We start from the raw sequence: 26,291 nt of genomic DNA on the forward strand, positions 1-26,291 counted from the left end.
TTGCAGGCTATCGTAGTGTCCATCCCGTGTGGTTCAGGGCATAAACTATGACATATTATATGATAAATATCAATTCTCTGTTATTTTTATGTCCCCTCTGCATCCACCCACAAGCAGTCATATAGATAAAACCTGGGAGAATACTCATTACATGAACGGTACGAGAATCGGCTGACACAGAGAAATAGACAGCAGCAATAATAAACAAAATATTATCGAAGAATTTCCATATTATCCTAAATTAAGTAAAAGTAACTTCATTTTAAATAGGCCAAAAAAGTACCTACTCAGGAATTACATCACTAACTCACTGGAAAGTACATAAACTATAATACACAGATAAGAAATGAGGTAAGAAATAAGAAATGTGAATATGTCAGTATAGTTATTGGGAGGGCACATAATAAATCCGGGCTATGTTTACAAAGTTTCTTTGCCTGTGGCACATCGCACATCCAAAGCAGTATCCATCAAACCTGTGCTGAATCCAGGCCGCCTGCTGAGGAAGGTAAAAACTTTATGCATGTTTTAACGAGCCACAGAGAAGGGCAGGATTTCTTGCTTTGTCTGAACATGAGAGAGAGAGAGAGAGAGAGAGAGAGAGAGAGAGAGAGAGAGAGAGAGAGAGAGAGAGAGAGAGAGAGAGTATAGACAATAAGGCAACAGCTCCTAACACTAAGTTAGAGATATTTTATGTTGTTAGAGTCATAATAAAAACTGTGGTCTCTCCCACAGACTCGGTAATTAACAGTGACGTCATGAAATGACACTTACAATATAAAAACAGGTATTACTCATTGTGGTGTATCAGCACACAGGGTAACCACGTCCCCTCTGAATCTCTCATTATTAATGTTTCTCTTGCGTACAGCAATTATTTTACAAGAAGGACAATGTCTCCCAACGCTTCAGCCCCGTTTCCAAAAGACACTTTGTTGAATAATAATATTAGGCAAATTAGCATGGATATGAAGAAAAGTGCCAAGCTGGTTCACGACAATGCTCTGATCGTCTCCTTTGTTGCTGCTTGTCTAAGTCTTTAAATGAGAGACTGAATGGGAATTAATCTCATTAAGACATTATTTGAGAGCGATGCTGCTTCCCATCTCACAGCGCGTGAGACTGATAGATTCAGATCACAAAGACATACATAAGTGGAATATGAATTAACTTCTCTTGAAAAAAAGCATTATCATCTACCTTTAAGACCCAAAGTGAAGGTTTTATTACTCAAACCCTATCTTAGCATAACATTAAAGTCCACGAGGGCCCTGATATCTTTGTGGGTGGAGATTAGAATATCCAGTTTGAAAAATGTGACAAAAAGAGACTTGGCTGTAGTGATTTTCTGACTAGTGCCTGAAATTATGAGGCAGGATTCAGGTTAAATCTCTCACAGTTGGCCTGCAGTGTGTTAGCTGAATTTTCTCCAGTGGCTTCTGATGCAGCTGCAGCCTATAAATAGGCCCAACCCAGACAGGCAGCGGGAGGAGGGCTTTGGTTAACCCCTGAGATCCAGTCCTAATCTGACCCCTGCATCATTAGAGTCAGCTCGGCAGGAAGGATGCCGGAGTCGGGAGATTGTCTTGGCATTATCACGTCTCACGATAGGCACACGACCCGGTTTTGAGCACCTTCAAACCCCATTGTATACCTGTCGCCGACTTTTCTTTTGCCCGCTGGCTGTTCCCTCAGCCAACCTCCGCTATCTGCCACAATGCAGACAGGGGAGGGGTAGGTGACTCTCCCACACCCATGTCTGTCTTTTCATATCTCCAGATGGCCGAGTGTTGGAGAGGTTTTGTGCCTCTGTGCTTCATATGCATCCCGTGGCCTGGATTCAACGAGGCCGTTGTAGCAAAGCTTCGCTTCACCGACGCTACTTTGAATACCCTTTGATTACAGCGAAGAGTATTCATCTCACTCTTGCTCTCCCTCTTGTACAGCCATTTTGGCACAGAGTGGGTTTTCCTTTTTTCCTCTTCCTCCCACTCCCTCCATTCTCACTGTTCTATCCCTTCTGTAGTCAGTGGCTCATGCCACAAACAGATCTCTGGGGATAGGGAGCCATCCGCTGATGGGCAGGATTTTTCAGATTTATTACGCAGGGGTGTACAGGTCAGTCTTAATTAAGAGGTGAAATCATTAAGGGGGGATAGATAAAGAGCGAGTGCCACAGAGATGACCTGTCTGAGGCAGAAATCTCCTCATGGCTTCCACACAGCCAGATATCAGACACCTGCATTATCCGCCAGGTTTTTCAGGGGGACGCTGGAACCAGTTTGAATGTCTCCAACTCATCTCAGTACTTCTGGGTTAGAGGATGTTTGCATCAGCCTCTGAAGCTTTGTAGATCTCAGGTAAACGGAAATCTGTGAATAAGTGCAGCCGTGAAAATACAGTAAATAACTTTGAAATACCGACGATGTGAATGTCACTGAGTCTTTGGTGTGTCACGTCTAATCAGAGCTGATGATTCATGGAACAAATGATCAATGAAATCTTAAAAAACTACAGCTATAGAATTCCTTTTGAAGAGAGAATCAACAAGCATGTGGATCTTTTTGCATTTCTTCGTTGCTACGGTGTTTTTCCACCTGGCGACTTTTTCCCTCAGGCTGTGATTATAATGTTTGAGATGCTGTTTGCGGAATCCTGTTTCTTTCCCAGCTTTCATGCTAGCGGAGGTTATTGCTGCTCACGCTAACTATCCAGTTCTATTTCCGTCTTTGGACAAAGGTTCACTTACCTCGATTTAAAGTATCTATCCATGAAACTACTCTCGCACTATGTCGTCAGTTGTGCTTTTTAAAGAAATCTCCTCTGAGGTGTGCGATAGTGGTATAAAAGCTGTAAAAAGTGACAAGGCCATTGCATTAAGTCCCATTAAGCTCACAAACACATCTTAGACCGGAACTACTCCCACATCAGGACTTTGAAACAACATCCTTCAGGCCATCATGTTACTGCTAACCCAGATATTTACTGTAACTGCAACAGAAGTGATGCACCTGGTATAAATAAGTATATTATGTTTATTAAGGTCGGTTGGAGAGTCGCCCCTTGTGTGTTTCCGTTCTTTGTCTCTTCGCCCAGAATGTATCGGTGCTAAACGTATAAGCACAGCTGACATGCTAACAAGGGGAGCTACAGTTAGTTGCTAACGAGCTGGAATTTGTCCGACCTGATTAAATATTTCAGCGCCATGTGTAAAATCACGCTGTCGCTTGTTTCACAGCCTCTACTGCCCGAGGGCTGAACACTTCACTGGCTGCTTTAGGTCACTTGAAGGGCTGCTGTTGATTTGTTGAGTGTCTGCTTGCCCACACACACACACACAAACACGCATGCATGCACATTTACAGTATGTGCAGCATCCCATGATGGAAAATGTTACGGTTGAGTTATATTTGTTGACTTTAGGCTTTGTCTTATTTGTTAGAAACGTCATCAATGCAGCCACTTGCAGTCAATCCTCCTCCTGCTGTATTCTTACATGTGCTCATTTGGATAATAACAGGAGTTGTTACGAGGGTGCTGGCAGGAGAAACTCCACATTTGCATTGTAGCATTCAGCTCTTCTGGATAATTTCAGCAGATTATCCAGAGTTCAGTGCATGTTTGAAAGCAGCTATTCAGAGTTTCACCTTTTCTCTCTTGCAGCACATGTCGGACCAAAGGCGCAAAACAATCGTAAGGTGGAGGTTTAAATATCTGACCAATAGAGAAGCTCGTTATATGATGTCATGGTGTGCGACCACTTACTCTTCATAGGCGTATAATATTTGCAAGAACAGATAGTGACAACGCAACTGTTGACTTGTTGATTTCTGGTATTTACAAGAAATCATCCATCTTTTCAAACTTCCTTCAACCTTTGAGATTCCACGTGTTCGATGTCCTGCTGCGAAAACGCTGCTTTTGCGATGATTCTCTTCTGACTGTTTTCCTGATTCTCCTTCTTTGATGTGGTCTTCGTGATGCACAAACCTAGTGTTATGGAATATAGGAAAACAAGCAAGGAGATAATGAGCATTAATAAAAAAAGAAGATTTTTCATGTTGTCTGACTTAAATTGTTAATGGTCGCAAAGTATTTTGAAGATGTTTTTTTAAACATTGCAAATAGACAAGAGGGAAATGTTATTGTGGAGTTCAAAGTATGGATGCAGTTATTTCGCCTAAGCACCATTCCAACAAATATAGAAGAAATGAGCCAATTCCATTGACAGTTATAAATATACGTCTCTCATGCTTTAGTACTCTGCAGTTTATATCACATATGTCTCATTATTGATCCATAGTGCACATGTGTAGCCTTTTCCCCCCCAGTTTCCATTATGGATATAAAAGAGAAGGGAAGTTGAGTGTGGTATTATTTTTAAACTCTGCAGAACTGCTCTCGCATCAGGTGTTTTACAGCCATGTCAGACAGAAATGTCTCCTGGATCCCTATGGTGATGTTTTTAAAAGGTCCATTACTGTAACTGCACCGGTGGCACAAGTCTGGCTGGTCGAAAAAAGCACAATTTTCAGACACGGCTTTGCTTTTAGAGGCTGACCTTTCCCCATGTGTCTCCCTGTTCTGTGACTCAAACAAAGCCAAATCATTGCTCGGTGTCCACATCTCCGAACTGATATTGAAAACGCCTGCGTGTCCACAGCTCTCTCTCAGCTCCTTGACAAGGGTGACAAAACTTTTATCAGCCCGGTGGCCTCACACACGTCTGAAATCATTTGCTCAAGTGGAAGAGCGCTGTATAAAACAAAAGTCTTGCAAACAAGTGGCTTGACCTTTAATATTTTAAATCTATAAAAGTATTTAAACGCCCCCTTATTATTTATAGGTGACAAAGGTAATTTATACTCACAACCGTGCTTTTGGTTGTTTGAGTGCAGTCAACTCCCTGTGCAGTGCCACTTGGCAAACGTAGCCTGAAGCAATGCGCGCTCTCTAGAGGCGAGAGGTTACGAGAGTTCCCCCACATTCACAGGGAACAGTTGCTTACTCATATAAATACAATTTAGTTTTGTCTCTCCGCGAGGTAATGTATACATTTATACATTGTACGGACTTATAATGAATCGCTCTGACGTTGTTTACCTCACCGGGGGGATTGGATCGGATCAGAACGATAGCATCTTCGCCGCGAAATGAAAGGAGAATCCCCGGCCCACCAACAATTTCCTTCTTCAAAGCAGCATTAGTGGCTCCATTAAAATCCTGTCACCTTCTTTTTTTTTTTTTTTTATGGCTGTCTGTGGCTTCTGAGGAGAGAAGAAATCACAGTCATTCAAATGCTAAGTGACTTTAACTCTCCTGTGAATATTAGGAAGGGGAAGAAGTGCTCCATCATCTACCATGCCCAGATAAAAAAAAAATGATGAGACCAGTGTTGTTGAATATCCGTTTCCCCCCCCCCCCTACCTCTGCAGTATCTCGTCACAAGCCATTACCTCTGCAGAAATCAGGCGGCTTGACACATTCCCAACACCGCACTGTGTCAGTCTTCATTAAGACTTAACCATGTGCACGGAAACAGACGGGCAGCTGTCTGCGAGACTGATGTTATCATGTTATCATGTTCAATCCCCCTGCGCTCGTGCTTTATAAGCAATGAGCTTATCACGGCCGCACTGAGATAATTGAAGGCAGGAGCGCTATCTCCTCTCCAGGCCATGAAACAACAGTTTATATGTAGGAGAAGCTCCGGGGGCAGACAGGCACGGCCCTGTCCCATCCATCATTAGAGGAAACATCCATTAAGGCTCTTGTCTTTCTTTTTTTGCTTTCGCAGGTCACAGATGGAGGGACCATCAAGCAGAAGATCTTCACCTATGACGCTATGTTTAATACTAATTACTCTCACATGGAGGATTACCGCAGACGTGAGGACCTTGTGTACCAATCCACTGTCAGGTGAGCCTCAAACTTTCATTTTAAAAACAAGACGACTCATCTCTGTGACTCTGTATCCGTGATCTGCCAAACTCTAAGCCCACTATATAATCACTCCTGATGCTCTATGCACCGAGGTGACCTCTCCTGCTCGGCGCTACACTACTTCATTCCCAGCCATCTGCTCTTGGTCAGACGGGGCCAGGCTGGAGTGACCGTGGCGAAGGGGTCACTGCATTATTACATGAGGACAGGAGGCAGTGGCACAAATCTAATCAGCAACTCTGAGGATAAGACGTTCAATGTTACAGATTTGGGCAACATCTGGCCCGGGGCTGGGTCTTACTCCAGCTGCAGCGGTGCATATATCAAAGCTAGCTCCACCCAGCTCAGGTGCATTAGCATACACACCTGGGACTAACAGGTGGGTTTTGTGATTCCATCTCTAGTTGACGGCTCTAAATACAGGTGCTCAGATGGGATGTCCGGAGGTGGTCTGGGCCACATGTGAAGCTGACGGCCTCCGAGCCGCTGCGGTTTCAAACGTATTCTCTTCTCAACACTGATCAACACACAATGATTGATAATTAAATCGGTAAAATCTTTCTTCGCAGCCTCACGAGATTCATTCAGACTCTCCTGACTCGTCTCTGTGCCTCTGACACAAACTGACCTCGGACACACGTGTGTACAAAACAACATAACTTGGTCTTCGTGAACAGAAATAACGTACGTGTGCGTTTGTACAGAGCCGGGAGCTGAGATCCGATCACGAGACGCATGTGGGGCCACGTTTTAAAACCAGGTCTTAATTGTGATTGGATCCTGAAAACCACATGTTAATACCAGGTGTGTACGGAGGCATAGAGGTGAACACGCACACGTCTCTCTGGCCTCTGTAATCCAGTGAGTGCACCAACCCCCCCCCCCACTGTGTATGCATTAACAGGTTTTTACTGCAAGAGAGGACAGGAAATGGAGAGAGAGCGTAGTAGTAGGAGGTGGGGAGTCATCTGGCTGTGCTTGGCTTGATTACACGTTTAAGGCGTCCTGGGGACCGTCTCCTTTTTACCGCAGGCCCCGACAGTATGGCTGCAGATGTCTGCCCCCTCTCCTCGTCTCTCGCTCCTCGTGCTCTGGCGCTCGCTGCAGATATCCACTCTCTTATTGTACCACAACACAAAGGAAGTGCCAGCCCATGCGTCGCACCTACGACTTCATTTAAAACTGTAATGCGTCACACTTTGAAGCCTTTTGTGCTGATTCCAGCTTTCATCGCTCGCTTTCATCTCATCTTTGTCCCCGCTGCTTCTCTTTGATTCTGCTCATGTGCATTCCAACCTCATTGTGTTTTTTTCCTCCCTCCCTCTTTCTCTCCCTCTCTTTTCTCGTGTGTGATGTCGCTGCCCAGCTGAGGGTAATTTATCCGGACAATCCGACCATCCCTTTGGGAGAATAGGCATCATCACAATGAAATGGTGCACACACGTACATGCTCACAGACAGGGAAACATGGCCTCATACACAAACAGAAAACATCAACTCAACCCCCATGCCTGGACACACACACACACACACACACACACACACACACACACACAAAGCGGAAGTGAGAGTCAGTCCAACACAACGCACCCAAGGGGAGGAATGTTTTCCGATGAACCAGCTTCAGAGACAGTTGTGAGCTACCTGCGCTGACCTGCATCCAGATCATGTATCACAATGCTAAGCCTGTGTTCGTCGACCTGAGAGAATCGCACGCTCCCCCCTGCCACAGTCTCACCGTTCCTCCAGTCAGAAAAAAAAAACACAATCCCACTTTCATGGTGTAACGGAGAAGCTCAGCTCGGCTAAGAAATGCAAAAAGCGGCATTTTTACTCTGTATAATCTCCCGTTTCCACCTGAGAATGTTAAATCTTCTGCACAAAGCCGGAGCAGTCTGACAAATCCATTTGTACAACCTAAATGAATGCCTCAATATTCTGTATCTTTTATAAACTCAGCATTTTTGTTAGAGAAATTATATTTTCAGCTCCCCACCCAAACCTCTTGTAGAACACATTTCTCCTCACAGCAATATTGATTATTGCGCTGTAATAGAGCAGCAATAATAGAGGATGGTTTTACTCCGCACATGCCATCTTTCAATTATGAGAAAGTTTCAGAAATGACACTGATATTGACTCCATCTCAGTTTGCCTGGTTTTATCTGCCTTTGACGACTATTAGTCATCGTCTCTCGCAGAATGGAAACAGCTGTTACTTGCTCTGCATTCAAGTGCCAGTGCACAGAGTCGACAAATGATGGATCTTGCATGTGGCTGATGACACTTTGGATTTGAAGGACCGACAGCATTCAAGCTGAAACCGTGAGAGCGGCGCGTCTGCGTTTCTCTCCCGTCTAAAGATCCTCGGTTTTTAGTCACAAAAGATGAAAGTAGCACAAATCAAGGTCAGCGGAGGTTTGGTCTTAACCAGTGGGATATATTTCTTTAAATGTTTTTCCGGTGTCTTTTATTTTCCTCTCCCTTGCCGTTGGCTTTAAATCCACTTTTGAAGAAGAAGCGAAATGTTTTTTGGGCATGAAATCTTTCTGATGAGTCCACATTACGTCTCCTGCCAACAGTTTGGTTTCTTTTAACAATGGCCATGACTTTCAAAGTAAGAGGTGGAAGGAGGTAACTTTCTTGTGAATATTTTTTTGGAACATTTCAGTGAATATTTTAGGAAATAAAACGACAAACAGATTATTGTGTTGCTTGTACGAGGACTGTCGTTCGCCGTGGCCTATTTACAATTTAAATGATGTCTGAAAAAATACATGTATGAAGATTTCTTTTTAATATGTCTCGTTGAAATTTGCTCTAAAACACGTCCTAATCTGTCCAGGCTCTGTCAAAGGGAGCCCACTCTCATTGAACAGCCTGGCATCAGAGCCATTCCCCTCTCAAGTGTTTGAGTGAGCATCGTCCTTCAGACCAATCCCAGCTCTTTCCCACTGATGCTGTTCCAGTGTCCAATCAAGAACTGGTTTCACACATTTCCAGCGAAAGAAGTCAGATGCAGGAGCCAAAAAAAAGCAAACCACTGAAATCAGAGGCCACCACAGGAAATTCAGAGTAATTTGAAGAAAAAGTAAAAGCGGCAGCAAAATACTTTGGAAAACCTTCAAATTAAGGCCACGCAGAATCTATTATATAGCACAAGAAAAGTTTTTTCATATTAAGTTCTATTGGTTACAGCACAACTCACATTCTTTGCAGCAGTATTTTTCATTATGTGTATGGTGCTTTGCAGGGAAATTGCATGAAGGCAACTCAAACAAAGAAGGAGTGAGCGTGACACAGAACAGGGTTAAAACCGAAAAAAGGAGAACATCGTTATTACAGTTGCAGAATGGTCACTGTGACAGGCTCAAACAACACTCACCTCTTAAACCACCCACGCATGAATCATGCCAAACAGACGAAAGAATGTCAGCGGATGAGAGCCTCAAAGGTGATCAAAACAAAACCCAGACTGGGATGTTGCCAAAGAAACTCACATGGCAGAGAATCACCAAGATGAAAATGGTTGATGTTGCAGCTACTAAGAGATGCAGATAATTATTATTATGTAATTCTATGGATATTAATTAACCTATCTTGGTTATATTGCACTGCTCTACTTCATGGAGTGCAATTAAATATAAAAAAGCAAGCAAATCTGTAATGAGTAACCACATTTCTTATCGTCGCCATGATGACGACGCTTCTCTAACCTAAAGTATTGTAACTCAGACCAGAACGTTTCTCTTAATGTAACACAAAAAAAAATCATCTTTACTTAAACCTACCATCTCCTTTTTGTGCTAATAGTAACTATACAGTTATAATGTAAAACAGATTTTCAGAAGGAATCTGTAACGGCACTGACAAATTATGTTAAATTGACACCAGTCATGTGAGAATTTGAGAAACGACTAAATAAATTCCAGTACTTGACTCTGAGAGGCACATGTCCCAAATGTCCATATGCAAATATCTCAATTTGCAGCATCCGTCCAAACACAAAGAGTAAATAAACATGTCTTGTCTCCTTCAAATTGCCTTTTGAGTAGTTTCTATTACTAAGGGGAGTTTGACAGGTTGAAGGTGATCAAAAAATGAATTTATTCAGTTTTTACCTCATTAGAGAAACACTTCTGGACCCGTGTGTTATTTCACCACTCACACTCACTCTAATGGACAAACCCCTCGCTTTTGTTCCGGCAACTTCAGGAGGGACCAGAGCTCAGGAAGGTGTTTCAATAATTGATAAATATTTCCTGTGGGAAGTTGTATCAAGGTTGTCTCATTCGATTAGAGTTACATATTAAAAAATGTTCCCGTGAAATCTTCCTCCCCCAATCTTAGGCTAAAGGTGAGTGTGGTGTCCACTGAGGTTTCCGACGTGAAAGAGACAGAATTTACCTCTGAAGTTTTCAGTGTTGCAACAGTATTGTGATTTGATTTGGCAAAGGATGACAAAATAGACGATGTTCACGATGAAAATGAAAATATGTCAAAGCACCGTTTTATTCCTCCACTCCGGCAACATCCAATTGGCCAGTTGTTCCATCCGTTCATCTTATTCTTGTGTACACAGTATCTCTAACATGCCTGAAGGGAATTTCTTCAAATTTGGTTAAAATGTTCAGTTGGACTGAAAGAAGAGCAGATTAGATCTTGGTGGTCAAAGGTCAAGGTCACTGTAGCCTCACAAAAACCTTGTTGGCCTTGTGAACGCGTTATCCTAAGAATACCTCCTGATAATGAATTTAAATTTGGCACAATAGTTGACTTAGACTCACAGATTGACTGATTCGATTTTAGTGGTCAGTGGTCACAGCAACATAATGTTATTGTAAAATGCATAATGTCAGGAACACCTGGTTGGAAGAGGCATACAACCGCAGTGTGGTAATTCTAGTTAAAAGTATTAAAGGATTTTCTCACCAAGTTTATTCATGTGGTGCATAATAAATATTCTTAAGAGGGGTAAGTAAATGATTTTCTTCATAAATTGGTAATGAATGATAAGTAATGCATAACCTATTTTATTGAACAGGGCTTTAGAATGACTGTAATCATTCAGGAGTTACTCCAAGGTTTCTTCTTCTTTCAGCAAAGCCTCTGTGCTTTCTACCGTTTTATCGCTGAGCTCCCCTCCCTGCATCTGTGTGGGTTTGAATCCATGAATGCGGCGCTTAGGACGGCAAACAACAGCACCGCGGCTTTGTGTTGGATAAAAAACAGAGACATCGAGCTACATCAGCACTTCCTGTAATGTAACCAGCCAGCACAAAGTCAATCACACCTCCCCTTGGCACGCGGAGACTCACAGCATCATTTTCCTCCTTTTCTTTCATGCTCATTCCTTAAGGAAACGTGGGTGATTACACACCTTTCTTTGCATGCCGTCCTCTAGGCAATTTACCTCTGCTTTCCACCAAGTGAACACTCGGCTACAGTCGAGAGTCCTCACCCATTCGCCCAACGTGGCTCGGGCCAGAAGGAATATCTGACAAAGGTGCTAGTTAATCTGATGCGGAGATTGGCCTGGACGAGCTCTCAGCCAACCGCTCCGTCAAGAGAGCTCCTTTTTCACTCTCCCATCTCAGCGGTTGCATTTGCTTGCATTTGTAGGCAGGAGGAGTTCGGGAGGAAGAGCCTACATAACAGGAAAGAGCTTTCAGATGCAACTCCTCGGGGACAATCGATCTCTCTTTGCGGTGTGCTGTTTTTTTTTTTTTGCTGCTCCTCCGTGGGGGCCCGTTCCTATCGATCTCCGTCCGTGTATGTGCAGGTTTTCTTTGGTGTACAGGGGCAGATTTTGTAGTGTGTTTAAAAAAAGAAAAGTCTGTTCATTCAATCACCTCTGCTCTCGGTTGCTCATTCACCATATTTAAGTGATAATACTCATTTCTGTGTGCAAGGCTGCGGGCAGCATCCACCTCGGCTTGTGTCACCGCTAATAAGCTTTTTTTTATAAGTCACTGATTAATGAGGTGCGTGATTTGGAAACAAAGTAAAGGACAAAAGAACCCATGAAAGCAAACAATGAAACATGAAAAAGTGATAAAAGAAGAAGAAGAAGACGACGAGAGGAGAGAGACTCTTTAACGAGAAAGGCTTCTGGGCCCAGAGCGAAGAGTTAATGGAAGATACAGAGCGTATTGTCTGGTAAAATGAGAACGGTGAACAGGAGGTGGGCTGAAGTCACGCACTCGCGCTGCACCGATAAATCCACTGCTGCTTTACTTTACTTACAACAGGCAGGACTCAGGCCACCGGTTAAAAGTTTATTAAAACGGATTAAAGAAGGTAAGTTTCTTGCCACTCGCCTGCTGAGAGCTTCAGTGACTGCTGCTTTTTAAAGACAAAAGGTTATTAGACGTCTTCTCAGCAGAGCAATAATCAGGGTTTTAACAAAATCCACGAATTAAATCTACTGATGTGATCATGATTAGTTATTTTACCATTGTTCCATTTAAATGGTGATTTCGTTATTATTCAGATTTTAAACATTAGCTGACGAACGACCCACAGCAGTGGAAAGGAAAGGAGTGTTTGAGTCACGTGGGGGTTTTTTTGTGGCACTTCTGAAACGCCTGACATCAAAGATTAGAGGGCGTGCTGAAAGATTCATTCCACCAGTCTTAATATTTAACAGGAGCCTCAATGTTAGGTGTTAAATCTTTCCTCTGTTCCCTGCTCCTGTAATTCTGATGGACACGTCTCGCTGTCAAACTTCAGGAGCAGGCGGCCCCCTGAGAACTGCTGTGGTCGGGGGTTTTCTTTGTGTGGCGAACGCTTCCACGCTTTGAATCGTCTTATCTCTGTTCGGTTCTTTTTCCCCGCGCCTGTATGGATCCACGATTGCAGGAGTCAGGACTGTGGACCGGGACTCTGGCTTTGTTTGTAAAAAAAAAACAAAAAAACAAAGCAATGGGCCACATCAGCGTTTACTGTAACAGCATACCAGCCAAGACAAAGCCAATTACCTCCCCGCTGCCACCGCCGAGAGACTCGCTGTGCCTTATCGTTTTACCATGTGGCGAGGAAAAGACTTATTTCATGCTTATCCCTCAAGGAAGCGCCGGTGGAGACCAACGCACTTTAGATCCCGAGATGCTCACAGTTTTTCAAATACACTTTGCCAAACATTTTGGTCGTGCAGCAAAAACTTTCCCTTCTCAGTTTAAAGTTCAGTGTTTCAACTTTACTTTCTCGGCACCTGGTCCATCCATTATAGTCTCGGTCAAACGTGGTCATTTCTATTGAGACCCAGGTCGGGATACCAATGGGCAGATAGTGGTTTAACTCTCGAAACACATTTTATTAGGTTCTGTTTAATATTTTAGGATTTCAAATAATCCCTTCCCAGCCCAAGCACTGCAGGGCCACTTCAGGGTCCTCCCACCGCCCAAATACAAACAGATTGGGGTGAGGATAAGACTCTAAATTGACTGAAAGGAACTGATTGTTAGATCTGTCCTGGACCGACAACCTGTCCATGGTGCATCCCGCCTTTCGTCCAATCCGAGAATGGTTGATGACAATTTCTGCGAGAACCATCTTGAATTCTTTGACTATTCCACCGTTAGAAACACCCCAACGAGGCCCTTTACGAAGCTTCTGGTAATTATGAAGGTTTGCTTGAAGGAGAATTTCTATCATGCATCATGTGTTCAAGATAGGGGCCCCCGGGTCCCGTTTGCCCATCAAATCCCTTTAAATGGTCCTGGCTCCATCCCACCAATAAGGATTAAGCTGTATAAATAAAAGATGGAAGAAATAAAATGATTCTTACAAATACAAAAGGTCAAACTAAAGTACATTAATACATGTGTGGATTAGGACTTTATTGGAAATGCTAAGAATAGAAACCAGCTAAAGCCAGTGTTATCCTTTAAGCTTTTTTTATTTCAGGTTAAAGTGCCTTGCTCAAGGGCAGCTCAAAGACAGCTGCTGGGTGAGGAAAGAATATACTTTACACGACACACACAAATTTTGACTGCTCTCCAAAAGCACGATGTACTTAATTCGCTACACACACACGCAGACACACACACACTCACTACCGCAGCTGAACTCATTAGCGGCCGGGTGCTGCGAGCGCCCTGCTGCTGTACCAACAGAGGTCCCCGTCAGAAACACCCGGGCGGCAAGGACAATCGTTCCTGTTCTGTGGGAATAAATCACAGAGGCTAAATGTGACCAGCAGTGTCTCACTTTGATTATCATTGTTGACACATTAGCCGAGTGCAGAATACAGATTGTGCTCCTTTTGCTCTTTCGGTGAATCTGCCGTCACTGACTCACAACTGTTGGTTTGTTGTTTCTTTGCAGAATGATACGCAAAAATTATAGGAGGGAAAAAGGAAGGGAAATAATTACTATAATTTCTGTCTTTGTGGAACCAGAAGCTTAAAAACGTGAAATGAAACTTAACAAACCTGTGAAAGTAGTAAAATACTTAACTAATCTTAAAAACCTGTTAACTACAATAACTGATGAATAACTTTTTACTAATATCATCTAATTTCGTATAGTTATTAACACAATATTATGCAGATTACTTGTTTGGTCATCTTTAAAGGACCTTGGGAAGTTTTTACATGTAAAATGCTGCAAATCATTATTAAATAATAATCATCATTAGTAATGATGCACTAATTCGGTAACAATAATTAGTTTAGGCCTAAAACTGCTAAATTATTAAATATAATGAACTTTTCCTTAATTTCACATCAGTTCATAATTAATTCATCAAGGACCCCTGTTCAATATTGGAATTGGGATGCAGTGTTTAAAAAAGAAGTTAGCATTAACACTCTAATTATAATTTTAATTAATTTATAGTGTTATTGCATTTTATTATAATATATTTTGGTGTGAGCCAGTTTAAAACCAGTAAATAGAACAAAGCCTCTGCTATATGTGTAGAAATGTTTTTTCTGACTCTCACTACTTAACAAGCAGATAACAACAAACACGTAAAGAGCATTGACACGTATAATAATGTTGTTACTAATGAAAACCCATTAATATAAAGTTTTTAAATTCCACCGTGACAATGGAAACATTTGTCTTTCATCATTTATAACTTCATATCTGTGAAAGTTAACATGTATTATCTTAATCTCTCCTTATCTGGATGTTTTCTCTGTGCATTGCTGCGACATTAGTTTTTAAATGCAAAGATTTGAACTCACAGGGTGATTCTTGTACTTCACAGGCTCCCGGAGGTGCGGATCTCGGACAACGGGCCTTACGAATGCCACGTGGGCATCTACGACCGGGCGACGAGGGAGAAGGTGGTCCTGGCTTCAGGGAATGTTTTTCTTACTGTTATGTGTGAGTACCAACTGCTGCACTTAAAAACCAAGGGAACACATGCATTCAGTATTCAAGGTTTTTCTGCTTTAAAAAAAGCTGGATGCTGGGGCGGGACGTGGAGTACAGGCGGAGGAACCGTTCAAAGTCAGCAGGCTGGACGGTGTGACACAGACTGACAAACAGGAAGCGGTGCAGGCCTGCAGGCAGCAGCCGAACCCTCTTGATCACTACAGAAAGTGTGAGGTTTTCAAGTTTCGTGTGCGGCCGCCGGAGGGAGGATGTTTTAAAACTGATACTGTGTGTGTGTTGGATTCGCTGTTTTCCCACACGAAAGAAAGGATTCTGGTCGAAACAATTATAGTCTGATGTATATTTTGTGTCAAATAATGCGAGTAGCTTCTTTTTTAAAGCTGATGCTCGTATCTGCAGTGAGCAGGTGGAGATTCACTGCCTTGCATAAAGAATGTGGATGGGTCAGCTCTTCACAACAATCTTTTTGATTATGAGAGCATCTCTTTTATCCCCTGCACTCTGCAACATTCGCCAATGTGCAATGACAAAAAAGCTCTGTTTTCTCCCATTTGTGGAATGAAGCAGGAGAAACTCGACCGCAGTTGAGTTGGTATTTAAAAATGTGTAGTTAGGTTGATAACTTCCTAATACCAGTGATGAGTTGCTCCACAGCAGCCTGGTGTGAAGTGGAGGAACATCCATCAGCCCTTTGTGCTGCGTGTCGAGGCTTCTGAGCGAACACATTTGAAAAACGACGTGCCACTCGGGATGGATGTTGGCTCACAGATGAAAACAATGGCACTCCAGGCAACAAGTGGATTAATCGCCCCTTTGCCCAATGAATAGCACAGATATTTTACACAGAGGTGATTTCTCAGGTTGATACAGTATTTGTTGTTATTATTATTCACATTCACCTCCTCCACGGCCGATGCTTGTTGTGTGTTTCTTATGTCCCGTGGTCGTGACTGTCTGAATGACAACACGAGTTAATGAACACATTTCCTTGAAATCTTGCAGACGGATGGGCCTCGGGCTGCAAGAACAACATTTTAGCCGGGACGCGGATCTAGAATCAGGTTATTGCTCCATCTATGAAACGACCAGAAATTGACTTGATTCCAAATCCTGAGGATATTTTATCGGGGGGTCAAGAAATTGATGGGAACAATGTCTTTCTGCTGCAACAGCGAAATGTGGAGAAGTGCTCAGTGCCCCCCCACTTTTCCAGACTTTACATTCAACGCACACTTTGTTCTCTTTCTCTCTCTCTCTCTGCCTATCTTCTAGATCATATTTGATTTAACACCGATGAATTTTGCCTCGCTTTGCCTCTCGCGCCCGTTGTAATGCTATTACCCATTATTCCAATTCAATCACCAGAGAAGGTTGTGTGCCTGTAGCCCATTGTCGAGCCCGTGCTGTAATTGTCGTATTCAAGTCCCCTCAAAGTTCCAGCAGCAAAGACATGCGCTCCTCCATATGGTCCTGTGGCTAATTAGCAGTAATGAAACTTTGCAGTGGAACACAGGAGAGAGACGCCGTGTGACAATATTACTCCGTTACCACATTCTGTGCCTCCGAGAACCGCCTCTGGTTTCCATGTTTCTTTTTTTTTCCTCTCCTTTAATTTAGACATTTCTTTCTCTTTGATTAAGCCCTCGACTGTTTTCTGCTCAATTTGATGATCGAGCGATTCGTCCGCTGACGTCAGTGAAAGTCTTTATACATATCGGTGGGAGGGGATTACCCAGTTAACCGTTTCTTGTCTCAGCGCCGGGTGAGAAGAGGTGAGTGATGTAGTCGCGGGATAGTTGGAGCACCCCCTAACTCAGCTGGGTCTTAAATCATCACTCCACAAAAGAGGAAGACGAATGGCCCCTGGCATTGTGGCTAATTGCCGTCTAAACTGAAACAGAATTATTCATAACCTATTAGAGTGTCAAGTTCAGTGGGAAGTAAAGAAAAAAGTAGAGAGGAGAAAGAAATAAAATGAGAGGGAAAAAAGTTAATTAATAGGAAGCGGTACACGGAGAGTATTTTAATTTTTTAAAGGGCTTCATAAATAAGAATTACCATTTTAATGAATCCCCTGCCAAGGAATTCAATCATCCAGTTTTAAAAGGCTAAACCCTGAACTCTGGGTACCTGCGCCGCTGTCCTTCACTCGGGGAAAGTTGGAAAAGTCGTTGCTTCCCTTCTCCCATTGCACAGGCATATGTTGGCTTTATGGAGCCTGAGGGCACGAAGGATCTCTCGCCCAAATGGCCGGCATTGTCTTGCTATGACGACCAATTAAGCTCAAGCTATATCCAGTAATGAATTCAATAAATCATTATTATCTAGTGATTCCTGGAGCTAAAGGAGAAGTGTAACGCATAATGTTTTCCACATTTACAAGCAGGCGATGTAAAAAGTAATAGGGAGTAGTTCTTTCTCTTTGTTTAGGCTTGTTTTTTTGTTTTTTTAATGTATGTCCCTTGTACAATGGCACCAACAAGCTTTTTATCCTGATAATGAGGAACATGAATAGGATGAAGCACCAGTACATGCTCATAACGAGAGCAATTTATTATGTACTGTGTTAGCAACATTTTAGCCCTTAACCTGAATGAGCTGCTGTGGCGCTCCCTGCCTGTAAATGTAATTATTGGGTTCACAACAGTATGATAATTTATGACGAGACTTTCAGCTTAAAATCTGCATCTGAGCTGAAAAACGTTGTGGACGAGACGTTTGCTGTGAGAGAAAACGCTGAAATATCCTTATTAGGCTGTAGAATTTTCCTGTCAAGTCCTTTTCCCTCTCAGTCCACACGGGGTTCATCCAACGAGATGTTAATACACGCAGGGCGGAAAACTGACGAGGTAATAGAGTTTGGCCTTTTGACCTCCTCCCTCCGCGTTGCAGTTTGAGTGAAGGGGCCTCGGCTGAAGAGCGTCACAGAACTAAACGTCCAGTTCTTTGGTGCAAAGAAAAATGTAACGGAATTTGTCATTTGTTCTTAACAAAATGCATAAAAGTCACAAAGGACTGTGAACAGAACCTCATTAATACTTAGTACGTCGTTTCTATATTAACCACGTCTTGGTGATGAAGACTGTGGGTCTGACACCAAAGTAGAAACTGGAGAAATATGTTTCAAAGTTGTAAATCACTGGTTGTTTTATATTCAATATCCCCAGCCCAGTGTTACATGCTCAAGTTCATACAAATGTATGTTCTACATGCGACATTAAGAGCAACTCTGATGAGTGTTGGAGAGATTTTTATTTGCTAAAAGTTCCAACGGCTTCTTCTAACGAGGCTGCAAACACATGTTCTGTTAATCGCACGTGGCAACACGAAATGTGACCAACAGATAATAAGCTTCGTCGTCTGACTTGCATTTGTTCTTCATTTTAACAAAAACAACATTGGTTCAAGTGCAAGTTTCGAATGACTGACTTTAAATGAATAGTTTGGATCCAGTCAATGGTTCAGATTCCGCATTCGAAAATGGTTGTTAAAGTTTCAGAAGACTCATATTTTAATTTTTTTACATCTTTTCAATAAATACTTTCAATGCATCTCATTTTATTTGTGAAGCAGAGGACTGGAAAGCAGCTGACATTTTAGAGCGCAAGATATGTGACGTTATTACAGTGTAATATTTTCAGTATATTGTAATTCCAAAAATGTCTGGGGATGGACTTCTGACCCAGCACCGATCAAATACAACAGATATTTCATTCTGCAAACAGTGACATATCCATCCCTGTAAAGCTAAGGTCATAATTTCAGTCTTTGGCAGCTAAAAGAAATCAATAGCTCTTTTCCCAATGGTGGAGATAGGGTCATTATTTGTTATTACCCAAACTGATTCCTATATACGCGACGTCCCAAAGATAACAAGGAAAGGTTATTTGTCTCCTCAGAACAGATCATGACCTTGGGAAGCCAGCTCTCGGTTTGACGGTGCTGCCACTAGGAGTTCTTTCAGCAGGTTGCACTTAGTGGCCGCCCAGTGACTCCCGGTGCGCTCGGTGGCCGGTACCAACACCTGGCAGCTGGATATATGCACATTTTGCAGCGGCAGAGGCAGACACACAAGTGTCAGACACACGGCAGCAGGGGGCAGATTGCTACGTGCCAAGGCTGCAGCCTCAGGAGTAAGCCTAGATTCAGACGGAGAGATTTCACACAGCAGACGAAAAAAACAACCTCTAACTGTTGGGTCGTATCGTCTGCTCACATTCTTTGAGATATTGTCTCTTAGCAAAGACACTGGATTTATATAAAAACAGGTTGAGCTGCACGTAGTGTCAAACACGATGTTGACGTGTCTGCGTCAGGTGACCACTGGGCTGCGTAGAAGAACTTAATCTCATCTCACGTCACCGAGTTCCAGAAATCCCGTCTTCTCGCCTTTTGCCAAGCGAGAGGTTGTAACTTAAAGGATCCCCGTCACGAGGCAGCAGGGCTGGTATTTATAACCCCAAGGAAAGGGGAGATGAGCGCTAAGGTGTAGAGGGACTAATTACCTTCTCATCCCATAAAACTAGGATTCGCTTCAATAATGGATGCCAAACTTTAATTAAGCGCTGTGTATATTTAGGTGCTCGTTTATAAATGAGTCGGATTAATGGCGCACCAGCCCAAGCCCGAAGACGGCAACGCCTGCAGACACAGCAGTTTGATGCCACTAGTAGGAAAGAGTTTAGTGAATGTGTGGGACTTCGTGCATGCGAGTTTGCCCGCTGGTGTGTGGAGAGGCTTGTGTTTGGGGTGGTGGCGTTTGATGGATTGCTCGGGAGCGGCCGATCCCTCTGTGTCCTGTACTTGTTTGCGAAGTGGAGAGAACATCTTGGCCAGAGTCGACACATAAAGTGACTCAAACACAGCGGCCTCCCCCCCCCCCTCGGTTCTCAGCTCTCAGAGAAGATGCCAATTTTGTCAGAAGCATCAGTTGGGTCCTGAAGTGTTTGCCGTGCCGTCTTTTAGCATGCATGAGGCCACCGTGGGGATCGTTGGAGAGTCCTCCATGTGATTCTCTATTACTCTCTCATTTATCCTCTGTGTCACCTTCTGGCTCATCACACTTCAATGTCCTAAAGTGTGCCACCATGCTTCTTGCAGAGGGCGACATTATTCTCTGTTTAATTCTGCGACAAAATGGTGCTTCAGCTACACGGAATAAGGAGTATCTTGTGGTACAGTCTCGGTCAAAGCCACTGATTTTTCAAGGACGTGACTCAGAAATATCCTCAGAAATAAATGAGCCACTTGTGTAGAACCAGAACTTGTGTGAGACTCAATACAAACACAAAAGTGACCCGTAGACGCAACAATTGGCTCCATTCACTAATATTTGCTTGTAGAACTCTCGGCATCAATCAATCACCACCTGTAAATATTTCTCGTGGCCACTTTCGATGCTTCTTGCACTCGTCTGCTGGTAGTTTCAAGTTTCGCAGGTGTAATTTTTCACATTGGGAGATTCCAGCTTTCTCTGAGAGTTTTCAATGGTGTTTCGGTTAAGACCATTGCAGCTTTTTCCTTTTCAACCTCTCTTTGTGGTGCTGCACGTGTGCTGTAGGTCGTCTTGCCTGAAAGAGTGAAAACCTTTTTTTCCCTCAAACCTTAGTTTTCCGACACTGGGCAACACATTTCACTCTGAAATGGCTTTCTGATTTCATCACTCCTTTGATACACTCTTCCAGCATAAGAGGTGGCGAATCAGACCCACAGCATGACACAACCTCCAGCCTGTTTTACTGGAGTGTATTTTTCTCTTCTTGATGCACTTTACGCCCAAAGAGCTCTACTTTGGTTTCATCCATCCATAAAACGGCACCACTTTAAGACTGTGGCTTATCTAGGAACGTTTTTTGAAAACACCTTTTTGTGCTTTTCTTTCAATCCTGGCGTCTTTATTGGACTTGGCCCACATTGCTCTGCCGGGTTTAGTGCGCAGCCGAAACCACAACTCCAGATTGTTCCAGATCTGCCTGGAGCTCTTTGTTTTAATCTTTTTCCACAATCGATAACAACTTTCTTTCTTCTTAGCGCCGCATCCTGGTTCAGTCTTATCACTGTGAAACTTCCCTTATGATATTTAAACTGTTAGAACACGGATTCCAAGATCTGTGGTGATAGCCTTTTAGTTTTTGGAATATTCTTTTTTCATATTTCTCTGATAAGTCTCAGGTCACGTGAGCATGAAAGTAGAAATGAGTTTTATTTATTTTTTTATTTTGTTTAAGTAACACATTTTAATTAATTTAAATTCAGTTTTTAAATATTTGATTAACTATTGTGCTAATGCAAATTTGGTTCATTTGAATCGGATATCCTAAATTATGTTCTCAAAATTCAGGAATGCCAATGATTTTCATTAACAAGACACAGCTTGCTAATTTTATATGGAAAGGAACAGCTCCTTCTATTTTAAGGATGTTGCGTTATCCCCTCCCACTTCATCCCAGTCAGTTTTGCTGAATGGGAGCAGCAGCAGCAACACGTTGGCCTGGAGCCGATTGGAGCGGGTTGGGAAAAAAAGAATGAAATGAATTCAAAGAGCAGATGAATTATTAAATGTCTGTCTTTGAGCGAAGCCCTGGGGTGATAATCGAGGCAAAAATAAACAACCCATGGGCTTCCTCAAGGATTTCTCTACCTAGCACTGAACTGTTGGGGTCTGTGCATCACTGCTATGCTAAAGAATTTCTGTGTGATTCTAAACAGCCCAGACAAGCAGGGTTGGAATTGTTTTCACCTTGTGTGTGTGTGTTTTAGTATGGAAAGAAATATGGCTCCATTTCTTTGTTCTTTGTGCAAAATGCAGTCATAAAACTTTATAGATGTGTACTTGAAATCAAAATGAATGCTTGAAGATGGGTGTGGTATGACCCATGACACTGAGCTCTGATAGGTCGGACCAGGCGTCGTGGCTGCGGTGATCCCATCACACGGTGGTTTGTAGTTTATTTAAAAAAACAAAAGTTTTTCAAGCTTCAATTGGGTTTTACGGCATAAACTTCAAATCATATTTGCAGCCACATTGCATCTAATGTGAGGTTTGCAGTAACGACAGGCCATTTCTTTCCCCGCAGCCCGTCCACTGCCTCGTTCAGTTGACATTCTCGAGACACACATCAGCGGGACAGTCGATACGTGCCAAGGCTGCAGCCTCATGCGTAAGCCATGAGATTTCACACAGCAAACCAAATACGAGCATCTGATCATCGCCTGCTCATATTCTGTCCACTCAAAGACTCCGCAGGGGGCATATTTTGGCCAGAGAAGTTGTTTATCAGTAAAGACCTGGATTCCCTCAATGCAGGAGATTTCGGCATTAACATGCATGATGCCATATAGAAGGAAAGTTAAGCCAAGTAGAAGCCACCAACGATCCACGGATTGCTGGCAAATCCTCAGTTGAAGTCCGGTGGGCATGAAGTAGCCACAGAGATACAAATAATTATGTACAGTGAGCTCTATAGAAGAGGTTTATATACTCCTATATGTTTATATCCTCCCATCTGTCTATAGTCTATACCACTTATCCTGTGAGGGTCAACGAGGGGCTGGAGACAATCCCGGCCGTCATTGGGCGGGAGGCAGGATGCACTCTGGACGAGTTGCCAGCACATCGCAGGGCAGAGGCATAAAGACAAACAACCATATAGAGACAAGCAACCATTCACACTCATGTTCAACCCTGAGGGCAATTTCAACTCTCCAATTAACCTGCACGTCTTTGGACGTAGGAGGAAGCCGAAGCACCCTGAGAAAACCCACGCACGCCCTGGACGGCCGTCAGGATCAAGCCCTCTCGGCTAATTTGCACCACAGCACTACCCTTAATATCATATTGTCTGCTCATACTCTAGAATAGACTTCATGGTTTTATTTTGGTTTGGAAATCCGCTCTGTGCTTAAGTACATTATCCATTTTTCTTCTCCTCACTACACCCACTTCATGGCAAGGGACTCTGCATGCACATTAAAAGTTTGGCTTCTCACTCCCAATGTAGGCATGTCCTGAGTGGACCCCGCTGCTTCCATCACCGTATGGTGCAGTTGTTAAAGAGCACAAACGAGAGCTGTGCTCATTGTACTACGCTGCTGCAAGGAACACAAAAACACCATCGCGACATGGAGGGATGTTTATTAAACCCCCGTCAGACGCAGCATCTCCTGCCGGTCGTGCATTAATCATTTAGGAATGCCCCTCCCCCCCGCGGTACATAATCACAGTCATGGCGGAGCATCAACAGCGGGGGGGGGGCATCATGCAAAGATCAGTCTCTCTCGTCTATACGTACTTATGGAGAACGAGGCCATTGAAGTCAATGAATGCCATCAAATAATGGTCAAGTCAAGGTTGTTGTATAAGTTACATGGACCCAGTGTTTTGATGAGGGGGGGAAACTTTCAGCAAATCAGCATTTTTTTTTTTTTTTTTTTTCAAAGCCCCTCACTAAAAGGCAGAAGTATACGTCTTCAAATAGATCCAAGAGTCTTTAAACCGCTTTGCAATAACCTTGTGATGTCTTTCATGATTCCGCCCCTCATTGTTTCCTTGGGCAGCGTTCCTTCCTTCCTTCATCCTGAGACGTGCGTGTCTGATCCCGAACACGGAGCCTTCCCTGATGTCTCCGCGTGGTTCTCTGTACGCTGTGAAGTGCAGGTTTCAACCCTTGTGGCGCAGTCTCCATCATTCCTTCCTCCGTCACCCCCCCTCCCTCCCTCCCTCCCTCGCTGAGGATGTCTTCATCTCTTGCTGCGCTCTGCTCTCCACCAAGGTCCCTCCTTTTGAGTGTGGATGAGTGAGGAGGCGACAGAGGAGAAACAGCTCTGCCTCCCCAGAGACGCGCTGCTGATTGTACCAAAGGATGAGAAAACCTCTTTGTCGCTCTGTCTTTTAGCTCAATATCACCTTGCTTGATAAGTCTCCTTTCCTATACCAAGTGATCCGCCTAAATATAGTTTCTGGCTTCACAGGGCGGGTGTTTTTTTTTTTAGCAAGTTCGGCAAAACTTACGAGTAAAATGTTTCCTTTTCCTGTGTAAAGGATATCGACTCATCCACTCAGGGAGGTTTACGCGTTGTTTAACTAATTAATTTCTCAAAAGACTAACCCAAGGGCATCTGTAACGTGAGAAAAGGTCAACGGAAAAAACAACCCAGACAGGATATGAAGAGCCGAGCCCCTCCCCACGTCTGCCATATCATTCCAGCCCCGTGGCGTTAATATATGATTTGATTTATTTTAGGCTCGGCCCACCGCGACGATAGGATTTTAATGTAACTACAGGGAAATACATAGATGTGAGATCACCTGTCTGTTATTTATAGCCTATTTGCTTTGTTCTCATAACATTTATTCTGTGATGAATTTTCTTTAAGTATTCGGGGGCCTACGGTCTATCCCCCCCATGTGTTCTCTCCATCAACATGTTTCAGCACGTCGACTGTTTTGATGCATAGCTCACCAGGAGGGGTCTTTTATAACATCAAGCACCCCCCCACCTCCCCCCCAAGAACCCGGAGCAGATGACTTTTTCGTTTCTTTTTAGACTTTCACAAGAAGACATCGACGAGAAAAGATAACTGTGACATATATGGTATATTTGGCAAATGAGATCAGTACTCAGTGTGGTTGAGAGACTTCTAACACACGATCCTTCTTGTCAAATGTAGTTTGAACATGACTGTGACTTTACTTTCACACAGTCTTCTTCTTCCTCTTTCCTCTTTATCAGCAAAACCTCTCGATTTCCGTCTCGTCTTTCCAATGTGACATCTTCAGTGTCCTCAGTGTTACATGTAGGGCTCCTCTTTTTCATATTCTTTGTTTGTTCTTTTCTTCAGTTTTACATCCCTCACATGTTAGAAACGTCATCAACTCGCCCACTTGCCTCCAGTGAATTCTTCTGACATTTCGCTGCTGTATTCAATCTCCGGATATTTTACTACGGGCTGACAGGCATAACTATAACTTCTGGAGAATCTCTGGAGTTCAGTGCCTGAAAGCAGCGTCAAATGTCTCCACTTATCATCTCACTTATCATTTTAAAATGAAGTTAAATAGTAATAAATACCACTTTATCTTTGTCTGTTTTTATGTCAGGTCTAAGCATCTCCAGCCCAGATGAGGTTTGCGACCGTCCTTCAGTTCAGTTGATCTTGTTCAGTTTAGAAAGTGACTAATGTTTCCAGACGTTGTGCTGAGCACCTTTCACAGTGGTCTTAGCTCTTTGAGATTTGACACTCATCTTTTTCCTGCTGCACAAAGGGCTGTGAGACAGGCGATAAATTGATGGGGAGAGAAGAAATACAGGTTTAGGAGCCCCTGAAAGCAGCCGGTGGGCATGGATCAAATGGATTTCTTCTCAGTGTGCACATTTTTCCAAACTTGAATAGGAAACAAGAGGAGGGGAAGCTGAAGGGAAAATTGAAATGGGAAATTCATATCGTATCGGGAGTCTTATTCTGTCCTGTCAGAATCCATCAAATTAAGGGGAGTCGGGGATATGACAAAGTTGTTTTGGGGATTTTCACTCAAGAAAAAATAAATGAGAAACCCGACCTGATAAATGCGTCACGTTAGAACCTTCACACTGTGTGGGCACATGGGAAGGTTTGGGCCCAATAGGCCTTTTATTCTTGAAAGAAATGTGTTTGCTGGATTAATTGCAAATTTACAAAAGCATCCAAAAAGTAAGAAAGTAGAAATTAAAGTGAACACGTTGAAGGTGAAATCTTCACAAGAGCCAATTTGATGATTCAGTTTTTTTCTATTTCTTAATTTAATTGGTCCTCACTAGTTGACACACCCCTTTATTTCACTCCCTCTTCTTCTACGTCTTATTTTGGTAGCAGTAATTGTACAAGAGGGATCTGACCCTCAAAGATTTCAGCTTCTTCAGCTCCACCAGAGGATTTCATACAGGGATGGATAACATATCCTCCTGTGTGAGATATTCGTAAATCCACTGATCGAAATCCCACCGACAAACCCCCCCAGACAC

The 26,291-nt window shown here is 43.1% G+C and overlaps 1 protein-coding gene across 2 annotated transcripts in view; it reads left to right on the top strand.

The window, feature by feature from the left end:
• The window catches only part of igsf21a (immunoglobin superfamily, member 21a), a 180,793-nt gene that overhangs the window by 101,829 nt on the left and 52,673 nt on the right, over positions 1-26,291 (top strand). For both annotated transcript variants that reach the window (XM_035153305.2, XM_035153306.2), the window contains exons 4-5: positions 5,798-5,919; positions 15,161-15,279. In XM_035153305.2, the coding sequence (XP_035009196.1) occupies positions 5,798-5,919; positions 15,161-15,279 (241 nt within the window). The remainder of the gene's footprint in view (positions 1-5,797; positions 5,920-15,160; positions 15,280-26,291) is intronic.

The sequence above is a fragment of the Hippoglossus stenolepis genome, chromosome 3, assembly GCF_022539355.2.
Source record: "Hippoglossus stenolepis isolate QCI-W04-F060 chromosome 3, HSTE1.2, whole genome shotgun sequence".
In the NCBI taxonomy this organism is placed as follows: Eukaryota; Metazoa; Chordata; class Actinopteri; order Pleuronectiformes; family Pleuronectidae; genus Hippoglossus; species Hippoglossus stenolepis.